We start from the raw sequence: 19,271 nt of genomic DNA on the forward strand, positions 1-19,271 counted from the left end.
TTATCCTACAGAAATTGCTGACCAGCCACAGGCATGACTATGGCAACAACTGCTTTAGCTATATGCAATTTTTAAAACTAAATACCTTAGAATACAGGTAAATGTACATTTACTCAAGAAACATTTACCACGTTAAAATTTGTCACTTTTCATTGAACTCTGCAATGATGGCATGATTTTCAGACAATATCGTTTCCAGCTCTTTGTTCAGCAGTTGAGTAGGACTTGCTGAGAATGTCGACTCTAACAAGACTCATTAGAATGTTTGAATGCTGCTTGCTCATTGCCCAAGATGTTCCTTTTAGAACTACTCATTACTGGTTAACTTGCTTTCTTCTGCTGACCTGGATCTGTTATTCTAATTGGTCAAGCTAACCATGATGATAGCTCCTCTTTCTGTGCACTACTGCTGCAGTTTCCATGGAACTGAATGACTGTCCACTACATTTACTAATTAAAAATGTAATTAACAATATCTTGATGATTTTAATTAACCATTTGCAGCTAGTGGCTAGACTTACATCCCCAGGGTTCAGTGTAGGGTGGGGTAGGGTTCAAAGGTACTAAAATAGAGGAAGATTAGGTAAATTTTTATCATCCATTTGCTTACATTACAGACAGTATTTTGCATAGAGGAATTTACCTATCATCATGTTCGTAGATGTTTAATCCAAGAGCATCGACTCCAAGCCACAGCTCAGAGCCCTTTTTGTTTTTTATGTTAAAGTAGTTAACACCATACATTTCAAGATCTTGAGCAATCTTCAGATATTCCATCATGGCATCCTCCCTGTTAATGAAAGCAGGTGTCAATATTAAACTCTATTATTGTTTAAAAATAACTATCTTAAGGCAGAGGGTGAAGAGACAAATAAAAGTTCCAGTTTTTTTAAAAAAAACATTCATGGGATGGGTGCCACTGGCTAGGTTAGCTTTATTGCCCACCCTGAATTGCCCTTGAGGTGGTGATGAGCTGCCTTCTTGAACCGCTGCAGTCCATGTGTAGGTACACCCACAGTGCTGTTAGGAAGGGAGTTCCAGGATTTTGACCCAGTGACAGTGAAGGAATAACGATATATTTCCAAGTCAGGATGGTGTGTGGCTTGCAGAAGAACTTGCAGGTGGTGTTCCCATACATCTGCTGCCCTTGTCCTTCTAGGTGGTAAGGGCTGCAGGATTGGAAGGTGCTGTGGAAGGAGCCTTGGTGAGTTGCTGCAAAGCATCTTGTAGATAGTACACACAGCTGCCAAGGTGCCATGGTGGAGGAAGTGAATGCTAAAAGGTGATGGATGGAGTGCCAATCAAGCAGGCTGGATGGTGTCAAGCTTCTTGAGTGTTGTTGGACCAGTACTCATCTAGGCAAGTGGGGAGTATTCCACCACACTCCTGACTTGTGCCTTGTAAATGGTGGACAGGCTTTGGGGAGGCAGGAGGCATGTTACTTGCTGCAGAATTCCCAGGCTCTGACCTGCTCTTGTAGCCACATTATTTATATGGCTAGTCCAGTTCAGTTTCTGGTCAATGGTAACCCCCAGGATGTTGATAGTGGGGGAATTTTAAAATGGTAATGCCATTGAATGTCATGGACAGATGGTTAGATTCTCTCTTAAGGGAAATGGTCATTGCACCACACAAGTGCCAGGTAATGTTACTTGCCACTCATCAGCTCAAGTCTGAGTGTTGTCCAGGTCTTGCTGCATATGGATAGGGGCTGCATATGGATAGGGACTGCTTCAGTATCTGAGTCATAAATAGTGAACATTCATCACCAAACATCCCCACTTCCGACCTTATGGAGGGAAGGTCATTGATGAAGCAGCAGAAGATGGTTGAGCCTCGGACACTACCCTGAGGAACTCCTGCAGTGATGTCCTGAAACAGAGATAATTGGCCTCCAACAACCACAACCATCTTCCTTTACACTAGGTATGACTCCAACCAATGGAGTTTCTTTCCTCTTCTCACCCCCTCCCACCACCCACAATTCCCATTGGCTTCAGTTTTGCTCAGATTCACTGATACCACATTCGGTCAAATATTGCACTGCAGTTTGAACCCAAAGCAACAATGATGCTCTGTTGTAATCTACCTTTGCTACTATTTGGCTACAATGCACCTGCTTGAAACATAAATCAATACCTCCTAATTATGTAACCTATTTAAACTAAAACCTACCTATAAAATAAAAAAAACAAACATTCTCAAACTGCTTTTTATAGGGAAAAAAGCAGTGGCGAGAGGGATAGAATAATGGAAAATGATACTGCTACTTAAAAAATTTCAATGGTACAAGGACATTTTTCAGCTTCCTAGATACTCTAGTTCTGCTGGAGGTACTCAGCCCACAACTTTTCAATGAGCCTCATTAGCAATAACTGCCACTGAAATAACCAGGTTAAGCACAAAATATTTGGTTCTGTGTTGATCAATGATGTAATTTTGATTAAATCAATTTGGCCAAATTAAAGAAGGGAAATACGTAATAGAAATCATGCTCATTTCCACTGCCTCTTATACTCACTCAGATCCAGAGCTTGAAAAATCAACAAAACTATCAACCCATAAAAAATAAGCACACACAATATGCTTGCATTGGAATTAATTGCAGAATAAATTTATCCAGAACTAATTTCAGAAGATTAAGATCATTGTACTGGGAGCAGAGCAGGCACAAGGCAGCCGCCAAACCAGATAATACTAAAAATTGTGAAGATGAGCCTCAGGATTTATTGTTTTAATATTTGGTATCACAGCTAGGTTTGTGTATTGATATTAATCTAAAGAAAAGGCAAACTTCAGCAAATACATTGCAAGTTTTAATCACCTTAAATTTCTGACATTACTGACCTAACATAACCACCATAGAAAAAAATGACAAGTGAGGAAATAGATTGGATGCCCAGGGTGTTCCAAATCCAACAGAGATAAACTGAAAGCTTGGAGACCCTCATTCAATGCAGAACTAAAAGCATTTTGAAGATGAAGATTAAGGCATGTAGGCCTACATTTCCCCACTCAAATTGCAGGGCCATCTTTTAGCGTACCACACAGAATATGGTACAATCTCTTATTTACTCTCCACACAAATCACCAAGAAGCCTTATAAGTTACGCCAGTCACTAAAAACAGTCACAGCATGTAAGCTCATGGTCATGTTTGTGTTATTAATACCATAGGTGTCAATGCACACAATTGGCATTTTGGCTCTGAACAAAGACATTTGCTGTTGAAGGAATTGCCACTCGGGTCAATATTAGAATTTTGAATGGATTGAATGGAAAGAACACCAGCTTATCATCGGCACGACTGAGTTTTTTTTTGCATAACCGAGAAAGATTAACTGCAAATTATTCCAGTTTAGTTAAAAGATTAACCTTTCTACAAAAGGATTAAGCTGCCAATTCCAGGTATTACCTGATCATTCCTCGGTGCTCCTCATGCCAGATCTGGATCCGATCCTCCCACTGTTCTTTGTTTAACTTGTGCTGTTCCAGGACACTGAAGGGAGCAGTGAACAGTTGCATCATTATAAATCTTATACATAAAAACGGATTCCCACAGGATAGTCATCTCAAATAGAGAATGACTATTCAGTTTATATTGGGTTATATCCATTCAGATATTCCTGAGAGCCAGTTAGCATACACAAATTCTGATTATTTAAGATCCCTAGTAACTGAAAAAGCAGCAGTTAACTGTATTCCTAAGTTTGTCTCACTAAATTCAACATCAATTTTAGCAGTCACACTAAGATCGATAGCTGCACTTCCAATTGAATTTGTACATTTCAAAATCCAATACCACTTTGCAAATTAATAAACCAAATCCGCTCATAGGACAGGACACCAGAGCTCAAGAATAAAATGACTACATAAACCTGAAAAGAGTGGTTAGGTGATACTAAGCTTAAGCTTTAAAAGCATTTTGACTGTAAGCGGTAGGATTGACCTAGGCAGGTAGCGTTTCACAGCAGAGAAGTCTTGGAAAGAAAATGGAGCAAGGAGACCATGTGATGCATTTATTTCAATGCAGAAAAGAACGTGGTGAGAAGGCAGTGTGTGCATTATAGCGTATTTGCAACTTATCCTTGGCTTTCTCCTATGTAGAGAGTTCCCAAACTCGTAAACTGAAATGATGAAGCACTTTCTTTTCTTAGGGTTAGAAAAAGTCATCCTGAATTATTTCGGCACCACCTAGCAGCTTCGTGCCAAATATTAGAAAAATATCTACATTTATTGGGAGTTTATCTTATCAGTACAAATTCTACCTGCCAGAAACAACAGTAAGCCTAAACCCAGTGTGTCAGAGGGAGAATGGAGAGGTGTATTGGAACCAAGGCTCATTATGTTCAGACTGAAAGTCTTCTTTGTCTGCTAGTTGTAGGGACACAAAATGAACCAAGTCTGTGCAATCTCAATTTAGTTCCTAGTAGAAACAAAATATGTCCTTAATTCAGCAAACTTTCTCAGAGGCTATTGGATGACTAGTACGTGCAATGGAAAACATTGAAGCAGACAGTGTTTGAGCCTGGGGCCAAAATGCATTGTTAGGGAAAAGTAGATGCTTTACTTGCCTTAATTTGTTTGTACATCTAGAGTATTCAATACCAGCATGAGCAAACTGAAATGGTAAAAAAAAGAGTTCCATTCTCAAGGACAACATCCCTCAGCTTAAGCAAGCAAAGAGATTGGACAATCTAGTCTAGTTCGTAGTGGTTATGGGTCCGTAACAAAACCTCCCGCGTTAGTACTAACTGCCAAAATTTCTCAGATTCTACAAAATGGCTGGTGTGAAACATTAATACATTGGGGCAGAAGAGATTGGTGTTGAGATTTGTTGTTGAGACAGAAGAGAGAACTTTACTCTGGCATATCAGACCTGGAAGTTTTTGGGAGACATAGGGAAAGTGTTCCCATCCCTTAGCACAACCCACAAGCAGAAAAAAATAAAAAAACAAACTAGCATTAAAAATATCACCTGCGTCTCCAGGCACTGAAAAAAAGAGTGGATATTTAGCTCATTAAAAGTCTACATAACATAGTATATCTTAATAATCCAATTTTGTTAACGAATTTGATGCAGGAAGACTAAAAACTAAGTCAGAGAAAAGCAACACAACTTGGATTGTATCCAACCATCTGGGCATTTGACCATGAAATGGCTGAGAACATTCTTTGGCATGTGGAAAAAAAAAAGTAGCTCAGTTTCAGATGTTTCCGTGTAAGCGGGGCGATGTGATTACTATACAGAATATAATCAAACACCAAAATTAGGCCAACCAAACACAGGCAACAAATATGACTGGCTTAGCTAAAATATACAAGAGTACAAAATACAGTTTTAAAAAAAAGTTAGTCTTCCTGCTATGTCAAAAGAGGAAGTAAAGAGGACAAATACAAAACAATGAGGGAAAGTGTTCACTATGACAAAAGGGCACAAGAAGTATGCCTACATCAAAATAATTTAACTCTACCAAAATTTAATTATACAAAACTGTTCAAGTTCTTAGGAATCTATATCCATTTCAATATGGTGAATCAAAATTTCCAAGTGCTGTTCACTTTTTCAGCTAACTCTTGTTTCCCCTCTTTTCTCCCCCTTAGATTTCCACACCCCCACTTTAAGCTATAACTCAGTTCTACTGGCACCTTCATTTCTTGCAGAGAGTATCGATAATGGAACTCCAGAGACCAATTACATCTCCACCCACCATCATACATTTCAGCATTGGTCTCTAGATAGGGATCAGGAGCAGGCACCATCTTTAATCCTTTGCTCCATCACCACCATCTCACCAAAATTTTTTAACTGCTTCTCTGGTACAGCTTCTAAATAAAACTTGGGAGCTTGGGCTGCATGGCTCATTACCACACTGACATTATAAAATCAAAAATCTCACCTTGGTTAATAGGCTGCAAGTTGATTGTTAATAGTTAAATTAGTAACAAAGCAGCACTTAAATTTCAAGTGGAAAATTTCTGATTTTAGTCCCTGCACAAAATTGCTGAATTGTGTTTCTCATTCACCATTTGAATCACATTCTGGCATTATAGAAACCATTTTACTAAGTTATAACACTTTTTTTAGGTAGAGCCATTTTGGTTTGCCTATTTTAACTTTACCTAGTGATGCTAGACTATTTGGATTGATGCAAATTAATTTTGAATTGTGGCCATTATTGAAAAACAAAGACATTTACCGCTGTGGGAGCAGACGGTCACTTGACAAGTAGCCTGATTTGTGGGCATCTTTATTGAAGTCCCCATATTTGACCTGCACAGCGTAGGAAGCCAGGAGCACTGCAGTCTCTGGGGGGCAGTAGATGTCATCATTCAGAATACCCTCTTTCACTTGCAGAAAGAAGAGGCGTTGGGTGATCTCCTGAATCAGCTCCTCAGATACATCTTCTGGAAAGAATTTTGCTCTAAACTTGAAAAGCAGTGGACTTTCCTTACGAACATCCTGCTGAGTTACCTAAAGGCACAGAACAGATAAGATGCACTAAGTTGTGAATTTTAAGTCTGTGCAGAAATTTCGTCATCAGAAACAAGTACATTAATCCCATTTGAATAATTTCACTTGGAACATTTGGGTCTTGATCTACTTTAATAGCTTCCATATGCAGTTGAACCACAAGGACTCAAAAGTTCTCAACTCAATTCTTTTAGACAACAGGATTGAATGCAGCCATGATGTTATGCTTGGATGTATAGTCCCTGAACATGTATTATATTAAAAAAAAAATATAATGATGTGACTTTGACCAAGGTACAGGACGGTTGCAAGTGCCAAGCTATAACCCAGAAAAAGAAGTAGTTAGCACTAGGTATACAGCCCATTAAGTTCTTTTGTATTTTAGATTGAGAGCTACAACCTTTGAAAATGAAATTATATTGCACCTTTCATGCCCTCATGAAAAAGGCCAGGTGATGCTTACAGGGTGGGGGAAGTAGTAAAAAATTGGCAATGTTTTAATGGGCTATTCTTTCAAATTTCCCAGCAGTGGGTTTAAAAAGACTGGCTGAGGTCTGGCAACAGATTGCTTGCCTCACAATGAAGCACAACACAAAAGTGGGAAAAAAAGTTATAAAGCACATTATCACATCATTGCAATGCTTCAAAAACAATTTGCAAGAATGAATCCCTTTGAGTGCATGAACTATTATTTCAGCAAAGATAGAAGCCAGAATCATGGCATTAGACAGGCAGGATCTTGGTGTCTCACCCAAACGGTGGTACACCTGACAAAGCAGCATTTTTAAAATTCTTTCATGGGTTGTCACTGGCAAGGCCATCATTAGTTGCGCAACCCTAGCTGCCCTCAAGAAGCTGGTGGTGAGCCACCTTCTTGACCTGCTTCAGTCCATCTGGTGCAGCTACATCCACAGGGAGTTCATTCCAGGGATTTGACTTAGCAAAAGTAAAGGAACAACAGTATAGTTTCAAATCAGGATGGTGTGAGACTTTGTACATGGTGGTGTTTCCATGTTCCCTTTCAATACATATACTGTATAAGCAGCTGAAAAGTAATTGACTGGCCAGATTTCACAAAGGCATCAAATTATTTAGCTTTGTCCAAAACCACCATGCAGTTCTGAACACAATACACAAAACTGATTTGGCAGAAAAAGTAATACACATGCTTTAAATAACAGGCAAGATAGTCCTTCTAATGAATTATTTTTCTTTTACTTACTGGCCCTCAGAGATGAGACATCAACTGCTCTTTTCAATTTCATCCAACATTGCACTGCCAGTCTTTGCACAATGCAGGTCAGTGTGGAGGCTACACACCATTTTCAACTATACTAGGGTATTATGGGATTTAATTTATTAGGATTTGGCAAACAAGAGTGGAGCTTGCTTTGTTTATACAGCATAGAAAAACCCATGAGAAAAATGCGCACACAAGGCATGCTCCAGAAACTGGCCAAGTCAGTTTAGAGGCATTACCTGCTTGACAGTAAGGATTCCTTAGATCCCAATTAGAACTTACCCCCTTATGATAATATTAGAGGTTAAAGATTCTGCTGTGTGTCACATTTACCCCACAGTTATAATGGACACATTCCTTTATTCATGCAATAAATGTGAATATGGAAAATTGTTTTACTTACAAGTCTTTTGTTCACTTTGAACAGTCTCATTTGATAGATTATATTAAAAAGTAGAGGCCCTCAAAAAAAAAAGTTAAGCACTTCAGCTTCACAACCAGGTACACCCAGGATCAGACAGCCTAGTTGTCAGAATTGGTCTCAAGAAAGCCAAGTCAAGTCCCCGTGCCAATAGTTCAGGCTACCACCAAAAAGTTAAAAAGCCTAAGAAAACCAGCTAAAATCAGAAAAAAAGTACGACTGGGTGTGTGTCAAGTTTGGATTTTATAATTCCTAAAAAATTGTTGGAGGAACAGAAAGCATAGTTAATGTCAGGGGTACAGGGAGGAGCACTTACTGGAAGAGGTTAAATAGCTAGTTTGAAAGTAATCTACTGGTGGGCCTGTGTTATCCTCATAGTGGCTCAAGTTATCCTAACAATAATTTGAATCTCAAATCACTTATTAGGATAGACTTTCTCCAATGCACCCACTGTACACAATATGCCCTGCTCAAAAAGCTCATTTCTTCAATCTCCCTACCAAAACTGATGGTGCTGGAATAGCTCCAGCTGTTCTGACAGAAAGCTCTGTGCATTTTAGAAAATATTGGTCTGGATCTTGTGGTCAGAAGCAGAGGCCTATGCTGCTGATTGCATTTAAAATTACGTTTTTTTATTCATAGGCTAAAGTAGGAACTTGCTCTCCCAGCTGGAGCATGAACCCACCAATGAGATGAGCAGGGAGGCAAGGCACAACTCTGGCAAGGCAACGCCTCCTTTGACATCACAAGCTGAAGACACACCCTTTGAGGTCTAGCTTCAGCTCAATGACAGGTTAAGTGTTTTTAATCATTTTAAATGTTTCCGTTTATTATACTTTTAATTTTAGCTCCCCTCCCAGCACCCCCGACTCAGCACCCTCAGAACCACTTACCCCTGTCCCCAGCTGCCTCTTCTACGACACCAACAGGACCAAGGAGCTGAGCCAGGGGTGGGGATGTTTTGACACTTTCCTGATTTAAAGGGCTGCGTTCCTTACAGGCACAATGTTTCTTAGGAGCAGCCTTAAATGAAGTGTAAATATTGAGGCAAGTACCAGGCAAACAGCCCAAGTCTCCACACTGACTCGTCCTGGCAGGACCATCAGCATGCACTCCCCCAGAGCCCATACTAGCAACCACAAATTCTGGATTCAGTCACAAGGTGGCTTCCCAGATTTTGTGGCTCTGCTGCAACCCTCAATAGCGGTGAATGTCTCAGAACTCACCACCATTGGGAGTGCATGACCCAGGCCATTAGGTCAATAGATGCACTTGTTGCCTTAATATTTGGAATATCACTGTTAAACCCTGCTAGAGGCAGCAAAGATCATTGGAAACCACCTTCTTGTATCTTCTCCTTTGGCTCAGCATCCATGTTCCTCGACACCTTAAGTGCCGCCTGATTTTTTATTTAAAAAAGGGATGCTACATAGATACAAGTTGTTGTTGAGTAATATGCAATCCCAGACACTAAACAAATGTTAAAATGTTAACCCTTTACAGCAAAGGATTTACTTAATTATCCCCTGAACATTACTAACAGCAACTCTAATACATGGCACTTGCAAAGTATATTTTAGTAACAGACCTTTTTGTTGAGTTTCAGCCAGGTGGAGAAGCCCTTTGTATCTTGGTACTGAAGGCCAAAGAACCAGACCTCACGAAGCCCAATGGTCTTCACAACCTAAAGTGGAAAACAGAATGAAAACAAACAGGGAGGTTATCAGAGGAAGAAAAAAAAAACTGGCTGCCTACTCACGTAAAGGCGGTATTTTTCTGGTGACAAGTACAAAAAAGGAAACTTGGCAACAGCTGATATTGAACAGTGCTGCATTGAACGGCTATTGCAGTTTTAGGTTGTGCGTGGTGGTGGGATTGAGTAGCAGCATTGCAAGGGCAGAAAATCACTCAAAGCTATTTCAGCTCATATTATTGACTTGAACAGACTAATCACAGAATCCAGCCTGTGTTCTCTTTCTTGTTCAAGACCAGCCTGGCAAGAGGATTCAGTCCAAAGTGCAATCCACATCAGCTAGTGCAGTTATTATTAACAGTCCATTCAGGACAGTATCATTCCTTTCCACTGGTCATATCCAGCTCATTTAAACACTTTTTAAAATAGGAAGTCTTAAATCATTTTGCATATGTTAAAATACAGACTGTACATATGCCAAATCATTCATCCAACTCAAGGTATTTCCCAAAACGTTAAGGGTTGCTAGATTTCAGATTAAGTATTCGCCTTAAATTTAAACCAATGCATATAACATATCTACGGCAAAACACTAACTCAGCATCAATGCTCTCCTAGGTCTGCACAGGGATGCAGTAAAAGTCCCAGACTACTATTAGCATGACATGGTTAATCTTTTATAAGAGAATGCATGCTAGCAGGAGTACCACGGCCTTTAATTCCTTCTGTTTAATGCACCCAGAGGTGCATATAACCAGGGCACAAATCATTTCAGTCTAAAATGTAATGTTAGGTGCAAGTATTAGTTTTAAATTTGGAAATTGTAAATTTTAAATGTAGGATAGCAAGAAAGCTTGGTCTGGATAACTTATCAAATAACCCTGGAGTTGCAGATCAAGGGGGAACTCCATGTTACTGGGATGGTGGAGAAGGGTATCCACACCTAAGATACAGTGGCCCTCTCTGAATCTCTCATTTAAACAGGCTGTCTGTAGGCATCTCTCGGAAGATGGTTTGAAGTTAAAGGTATAAACTGAAGGTGGTGATTAATCTGGGGAAATTGCATAAATAAAGGTTTGAAGGCACCTGATAAATAGAGGATTTAAAGTATCTGTATACTCAAGATTTAAAGATAATGAATTTGCATTTCTATCTGGGAACAGGCTGTGTGTGTATCATGTTGCCATAGCAATGGGTGGGTGATAGGGTGGTTAGGAAGTTTTTTTTGGTCTGTGCTGTATTGGGCAGTCAGCCTGGAAAGAAGTCGGTGTCCAGAGCAGCTTGAAGGCGGCAGGGAGAATCTGCCAGCAGCCAGAATAAGCAGAGGGGCCATCAGGAACTAGGAGCGTTTCTGATTTGGAGTCACGATGCAAGAATGCAAGTGAGGCCCATGCTCATGCTGAGGAAATCCAAATTCATGAGATGTTGATGTAAGCTAGAGGATTCACCTAGCCATATGCTATTGGGGGAATCCAAGAAATCTCCCCATCTTGGGGGATAACTGGAAAGCTAAGGGGAAAATCCAGAGCAAATCCCTGGGAGCTGTGACACGCCTTGGTTTGGGTCCAGGAGAATTGAATGAACCCTCAAGAACCTGTAACATATAAAAAGGGATTTGTGGTTGAAATTCAAATTAGAACAGGGAGTGTTCTGTTCAAAATTGTGATTTAACATCAAGTGCTTATTAGATATATAGTGAAGTTAATAGTGTTTGTTCTTTTCCTTCTGCCAGTAAAAGGTTTTTTTCCTTTAAATGTGAAACCTTGTTGCATGGTCTTTTCAGTTGATAACTGGAAACTTGAATTTTAAAAAAAAGTTTAGTCTCTACCAAGATCATTATAAAAGTGAATTTTACATGAATAAGTGCAATAGACTCAAAACTCCAATTTTTTTTTTAATATTAAAAAGCGACTGTCCCATATCAATCCCTCCACCTGAACACCGCTACCAAAAAGTAGCCCTGCCTCAACCAGACCAGAGTTTTTCCAACATTTTGTTTTTATTTCAGGTCTCCAGCATCTGCAGTATTTTCATTTTCCTTTATTGAGCCTTGTAGAATCTTGGTTAAGCTACACTTTTAGAACAAAGTTGTAGCCTCCATATTATAGAGAGGACGTAAAGGTACTGGAGAGGGTGGAAGAAATATTTAAGGATGATATTGGGACTGAGGATAGCCTTTTTTTGATAAGTATAAATCAGGCTTGGCCTCTTTTCCCTGGGAGGAGGGGTGCAAAGATGGAAGGCTGAGGGGTGGGGGTCAGGATGATCGTTAAGATAATGACCTAGTGCTCACTGTTATTACGGAGTAAACTGGACAGAAGTGCAGTTAAAACACAAGTCAAGGAGTCTGATTTGCCCTGCTCCTCCACAAGCTTCACTGCATCACACCTGACCAAGAGACCAGGCCTTCAAAATCTCTGAAAGTGCATGAGGTTTCTAGTTATCGGCTACCCACTAAACACACCAGGAAAGATCAAGGCTGGTGCATTCAGGTGTAAGTGAATTTTTAATGGTGCGATTTTGAATGTTATATAAAATGTGGAGTCCCCTTCCTTCAGAACCTAATCCCTGGGAGATTTAAAATACTTTTTTTTTTGGCACTTATCCCTCTCAATCCCAGCTTTCCCTCCTGGTATCACTTTATATATATTTTGCAATTAATTAAATATCTAATTTATATGTACTGCCGCAACAGCCAGAATATTTTGGATTTGGAACCCAATTCTCAGCACAGCACACCAGGCAGCTGCTCTTGATCAAAGCAAACCAATTGGCACCCCATCCCAGAGCTCCTTGGCCAATCTTGCAGGGGGTGGAATTACCTGCCCATCTTTTTAAAAAAGGATAGATTTCCAATTAAAGGGATCATGGGATAGCACACCACAGATCAATACACCTTGAAGCTCCACTCATTCCTCTTCCTGTAGGCATCTCACATCCCCATCTCAGCAGCTGACACTCACTCACCCGCAGCCTAATGACTTGGCGTGCACACATGCTTCAGGTGAGTCATTCTCCGCAAATAGTGTCCTTCCCCTCCTCTACACACTAGCATTCTCACTTCTCTGCTTTCTTTCCTTGCAGTAGAGAGCACACAACTTGGCGAGAGGCAGAGACTGGGAGGGGAGGAGGGTTGGCCTTCCAGGCAACAGTCACCACAAGTCACTGACAACACATGCTGACATGGTTCACTGGAAAGGTAAGTCTTTTTCTAGGAGGAGGCCACAGATGTCAGCAATGACCTGCCATAAGAGCCCAAGAGCCTCTGGTGCTCAGTCATATCAAGAGAGCTGATCTTTTGCTGGTTGACCCTGTGCTAGGGATCTCGCCTCCTTGCAACTGGATCTGCGTTTCCATCCCCTCTGTCCTGTGGAGGGGACGGGAGCGTTACTGAGAAGGCAGCCAGTGCCACTTCTGCAGCAGTTGGTGGTAGTGCAGCCTCTGCTCTTTACCCTCAGCAGAGGTGGAAGGCGGAGCTCCCCAAGTGGCTTCCATGCTGTGGTGAAGGCTGGCAGCAGGGAAGTTCAGCTGAAAGTGAAGCGCTAAACAGATGGAATGCCTTCTGTGCAGTTGGCAATCTGTCAAGCAGTGAAAGCACTCCAAGGAGTGCTTGAACAACAGCTTCTCAATGGCTATGTGTAGGTCAAAGCCTTCCCTGCTTGCAGGTTTCACTAAAGAAGCTCTTCACACTGTGGGCTTGCTTCAGTGACCCTGGCAGATCATAAACAGGTTTCAGGGCTGGGAATCCAGGAATCAGAGCAAAAGCACCTCAATTGGCATAACCTCAACAAGCTCTTGACAGATCCAATGGAGTTCCCACTCACTTTCAACACCACCCCAGGGAAGCCAGAAGAGAGTGGCATGTTGGAATCCCAACTAGAGGTCACTTTCTGGGACTTGCCCCCAAACCGGTCTCCAGCAGCCTGAGAAAATTCTGCCCCGAGTCATTGAGATTCTTCAGTTTGATTGGGTGATGCTTGCCCTGCCCACAGATCCCAATAGAGGGCATAATGCCAAAAAAAAGGACCTGCAGGAATTGTAAATGGCCACATAGTAGCCCACAAAGTCTGGGGGCTTAGTGTAAAGAGTGGAAAATTCAGTTCCTTTCTCAATGACTGCAAAACCAGGCCAAAGGGACGGTTCAGTAGGGTAAATGTAGATAAAAATATTCCAACTTGCGCAGGACACCAAAAAAAGGCATCAAGTATAAATAAATTCACAAATCCTATTTAGAGAGGAAACTCACCTGAAGAATGTGCAACGTGCTACCACAAGTAGTTGCAGCAAATAGTATTGGTGCATTTAAGGGAAAGCTGGATAAAACTTGGAAGAGAGGCAATAAGGATATGCTGAAGGAGTTACATGAAGCAGAGGTTCATGTGGAGCAAAACAGCGTAAACCAGTTAGGCTGAACAGCTTGTTTCTGTGCTGCAGACTTGATACATGTCACCAATATTCTTGATTTTGCAAAAATTAGAATTACAAACAAATCTTTCACTTTTGATTTCTGATCTGGGTTGTGGCAGTGGGGGGTGGAAGAGATGAAATTTTGAACAATATATATGAAAGTTACTTATCAGTAACTTTCATAAGTTACAGATGTTTGAGGAAACAAAAAAAGGGGGGGGGAAAATCACTAAGAACGGTGTTAGCAAACTATAGACCTCATTACAGCAAAGGCACTTTGCAGTGGGTACACATTGCATTTTAAAAACAAGCTCGTGTAAAGTGGAGTCCTTCAACTGATTTCATTTTTCTAAATGCGATGGTTCCTCAGTGATCAGATTAGGTTACAAAGAAAAAAGCTGCACAGTTGAGCTATTTCCAAAAATGCATTTCTTGGGGGGAAAAAAGACCCAAGTATAACTCATTCAAATTTCAATATTCACTGTTCAGCTTGTCCTTCATAGTCAATGTTTTCTTTCTGCCCTTGCCTACCATTTCCAGCTACTAATCATCAGTTCTACAATTAAACTAGGTGGGCAGCAGCAAAGGAAAGGATTCAATCTTACTCGACTCCCACGTCCCTGCAACTTTCAAAACAACTGTTTACGCTATACATACTTCACAACTGACATTCCTGCAGGTTTCCATGCCTTCATTAAACTTTGTGCAGGTCAGTCACTGCTTTATGGCAACAGACCATACTTTTTTGATGGGTCTAGATGGCCCATGTGATTTCAGGTACACCATGGATGTGACCACAAGGAGTTTTGTTTTGCTGGGTCTATTTGCCCCTTTTCTGATAACTATCCAGCTATACAACATTAAGCAATCCAGGGTCTCAAGGGACTGTTGCATAGGTATGCCATGGTCTTCATTAAGCCTCCTTTTCTTCTTCTTCTGCCAACACAAGGCAGACAGGAAAAAAGTAGATAGCTTAAAAATTTTCCAATTCATAGCAGTTATGTAGTTGCAATTATAGAGGCCAACTGAATGAGTTATCAACAGTCACAGACTGCAACTCTTTCGAGTACAATCACAGTTCTTGGTTTTCCGGGAGTGGGACATGAACCCACAACCCTCTGATTCAAAGGCGAGGGTGCTATGAACTGAGCCACAGCTGAATGAGCTGTGTGGTCTGGAATAAATCTTTCCCAACAACTATGTAACTCTGAGTACATTCACAGTTCTTGACTTTTTTTTTTTCCAGGAGTGGGACATGAACCCACTACCTTCTGACTCAAAGGCGAGGGTGCTATGAACTGAGCCACAGCTGACACCTGAATGAGGGAGGGGAGAGGGCATGGCAAGGACAGGGCAAAGCAAATGTGCTGAAATTTCTTAGCAGACTAACAGGAAATGTTCACATTTTTAGCTCAATAGTATTTATTTTTCAGACTTCAGATTCCACTCAACTAGATTCAAACATCAAAATGCTCATCAATTCAGCAAAATTAAGTTGGACATTAATAAAGCCTTCCTGAACATTGCAGTCACATTTCAAAAAAAATCGAGTCAACTGACCTCGAAGACCGCAAGCTCATTATGCTTCCCCTTCACTGCACCACTGACCATTGTCTACCTACAAATGCTTGCTATGCTCACATGAATAAAGGCAATATTGAGGGCTTCAGGTACCTCAGTATAAATAATTGAGCAAAGTAAAGGAATTGAAAGTTAAAAAGTAACCATTACCTAGTGTTGCTCCAAGAAAACGTTGATCCAAAATCCTTTCCTTTTCACAACAGGCTTGCAAAGGAGTTAATGAGCTATGCTTTGAACACTCAAGTCACAGGCTTCATTCACACTGTTCCATAGCAATCTAATCAACGCTGAAATGCAATGATCTACACAAGCCCATCATCTCATTCAGACATAACACAAGAGACTGGAATGTCTGTGGTCACTTTGGCAGGACATTACTAATATTCTTGGCTGAGGTAGTCAAAAAGTACAAGGCCATATATGGCCAGATTCAATCTTTTGGACTTACAGAACACTCCTGAGCATAAAGGCAGGAAATAGTTAGCTGCTGTGCATGAGAGGTGCTTCTTGGTTATGTAATCTAGACAGAAAGATGCAATGTCCCAAATGGTCTGTTATGTACATGTTGATTTGGGAGACCTGGCAACTTATTTAACCTCAACAATCCAACACCCAGGTTACAAAGGAGCAAAATTGCCCTGTTCATGCTGATGACAGCATTGATTTAAGAGCTATGAACTGCAAATATATTAAAAATAGCATGCCCAGGCTTGTGTAAAATTCTAATATAAAAAAGTCAACCAACACACAGATATTCAGTTCATGAATCTTGCTGCCAGTTTGATAATGGATCAGCATATAAACTGGCACAAATACCTCCAACAAGGTGCTTTCAGTATTGTCACTAGGCTTAGTGCACAATTGTCAATGCAATAAATTCGAAAAATGTTATGGAATTTTTTTTAAAAAAATGCATGTAAACTATTCAAGGACTCTCAAGTTGTCCCATTAACAAAACATTACCTCCTGATCTGATTCACAAAATCTACCTTTGTACCGCCAGATCCTTTCTAAAGGTTCAAGTAGGTACTGTATAAATATCTCTCATCATTACATTTTGTCTAGTGATGCTTTTACAGTGTTTATTCTTAACTTGTAGCCCAAATGACATTTATTTTTCTCAAACAGGGCATGGGCTGTGGGAAAGCAACTATATCCTAAAATTGATTAGCATTAAGAATTTTCCATTGGGATTCTAATAGATAATGCTTAGAGAAATGTTGCACTGTGTTATTAAATAGAATCCATCTATTCTAGTATGAGAAACAAAAAACTACTGCGGATGCTGGAAATCCAAAACAAAAACAGAATTACCTGGAAAAACTCAGCAGGTCTGGCAGCATCGGTGGAGAAGAGTCGACGTTTCGAGTCCACATGACCCTTCAACAGAACTGGGTCATGTGGACTCGAAACGTCGACTCTTTTCTTCTCCACCGATGCTGCCAGACCTGCTGAGTTTTTCCAGGTAATTCTGTTTTTATTCTAGTATTAGGTTCACCATAGGTGAGCACTCCACTTGTACCAATTTGTTTTCCCAATACACCCACCATGCCACACCCCCCACCTTCACATTAGCATTTAAATACGTGCTAAAGCCATCAACCCACCCACAGCAGCTTTGTATGAAAGTTATGTTTTATATTTGGTTTCTACTGCTCTCTCATACACAAGTCAAATTCCAAGGCACTCACTATCCTACCCAATGGCCTCATCTTTGCAAAGATGCTGTTCAACTGTAGACCTTGGTCACACCAAACATGCACATTTTCTAGTAGTTAATATTAATGAGAGGAGAATCCTGGCTATTTCCCACAACGCCCCACAATTTCTAAACCAGGAGCGAGGCACAACAGTTTTAGTAACCAATTGCTAGACTACCCTGGCTAAGATCAGCTAACTCGGCACAGAGTCTGGAATATTCTGTTCTGAGTGGCTCAGCACTATTAGAGGTTCTATCTTCATTAAATGGGCAATCAAGAGTTGCCAAACCAGCCACTAATACAGCTCTTCAAACAGGAGCTGTAATTACAGACAGTACACTTTGTTATCGCTAAGAGGAGACAGCGTGGTATTAGCATTTCAATAACCAATTTTGATAACCATTGTCTATGGCAGAATTGATTTTTAAAAAAGCAAATTTTGGAGCAGTCGACGCCATTGTATCAGAAGTCACGGACAGATACATCCTGAGAAATTAGGCACACTGCACAATTCAAATTCGGTCTGTAGAGTCACAGCTCTGGGCCAAAAAATAAAGAATTGGGTGCAACCCTTAACTCGTGGGGGAGTAAAACAGGCAGTAGATGATTAGCTGCTAGACTTTATTTTCCTTTGAAGCTAACCCGAAACTGCTTATTTATACTCCATCCACGGTGAAAAGCTTCTTGCATCAAGTCCAAGTCGAGGCTTTTAGAAAAGGCTGAGACCCCAGGGAAAAAAAAAGTGAAAGCATTAAAAAGATTGAATTCAAATACATTTAACAACATGTTACTGTGATTTTCTTGTAACTTTTGTTAAAAATTTCTGTGACAAAGGAAAAACTGGCAGAGAAAAGAAATGAAATCAATCCATTGAGAAACCAGCAGCTCGACTGCTTAATCACAAGGCAGCATATCCTCATTAAAATAACAGCTAACAAGTACTTCAGTATCCATTGAAATGCACAACCCATGCACCAGGTTTAACATACAATAGGTATGTAAACAGCTAGGCCAAGTAGAAATGTGGCAAAAGGCCATCTTGTACTTCAGCAATGAACAGAGATCTTAATTTTAGCTCTGTCTTAAGCAAAGGAAGGATGGATGTGGTACCTTTAGGGGCACCAGAGGAAAAATGTATAAGAACTCCTAACAATAAGACAACTTTAGAGAGGGTGCAGAAAAGATTTGCAAGAATAGTTCCAGGAATGAGGAACTCAGTTACATGGAGATAAAAACAAAAAGCTAAAAGCTACTGCGGATGCTGGAAATCCAAAACAAAAACAGAATTACCTGGAAAAACTCAGCATGTCTGGCAGCATCGGTGGAGAAGAAATCAGTTAACGTTTCGAGTCTTCATGACCCTTCGGCAGAACTGAAGCACCTTAAACCAGCTTATATTTCACCTTTCTCCTAACTATGCTTCAGTTCTGCCGAAGGGTCATGAAGACTCGAAACGTTAACTGATTTCTTCTCCACCGATGCTGCCAGACCTGCTGAGTTTTTCCAGGTAATTCTGTTTTAACTCAGTTACATGGATAGATTGGAGAATCTGGGAGTGTTCATCTTGGAGAAAAAGGTTGAGGGGAGATGTGACAGAGGTGTTCAAAATCATAACGGGTTTAGAAAAGTTAATATAAAAAGAGACTGTTCCCATTGGAGGGTTAAATGATTGGCAAAAAAAATGGAGTGAGGAAAAACCTTTTTAAACACAAAGTAGTTACAACTTGGAATGTACTACCCAAGAGTAGGGCAGGG

General features: G+C 40.5%; 1 protein-coding gene across 1 annotated transcript in view; it reads right to left on the bottom strand.

Moving 5' to 3' along the window:
* msna (moesin a) overlaps positions 1 to 19,271 on the bottom strand; it is an 80,758-nt gene that overhangs the window by 15,126 nt on the left and 46,361 nt on the right. Inside the window, exons 3-6 of the mRNA XM_078547432.1 lie at positions 9,724 to 9,819; positions 6,200 to 6,474; positions 3,415 to 3,498; positions 644 to 790 (exon numbers count right to left, since the gene is read on the bottom strand). Coding sequence (XP_078403558.1) covers positions 644 to 790; positions 3,415 to 3,498; positions 6,200 to 6,474; positions 9,724 to 9,819 — 602 coding nt within the window. The remainder of the gene's footprint in view (positions 1 to 643; positions 791 to 3,414; positions 3,499 to 6,199; positions 6,475 to 9,723; positions 9,820 to 19,271) is intronic.

Source organism: Cetorhinus maximus, chromosome 8 (assembly GCF_964194155.1).
Source record: "Cetorhinus maximus chromosome 8, sCetMax3.hap1.1, whole genome shotgun sequence".
In the NCBI taxonomy this organism is placed as follows: Eukaryota; Metazoa; Chordata; class Chondrichthyes; order Lamniformes; family Cetorhinidae; genus Cetorhinus; species Cetorhinus maximus.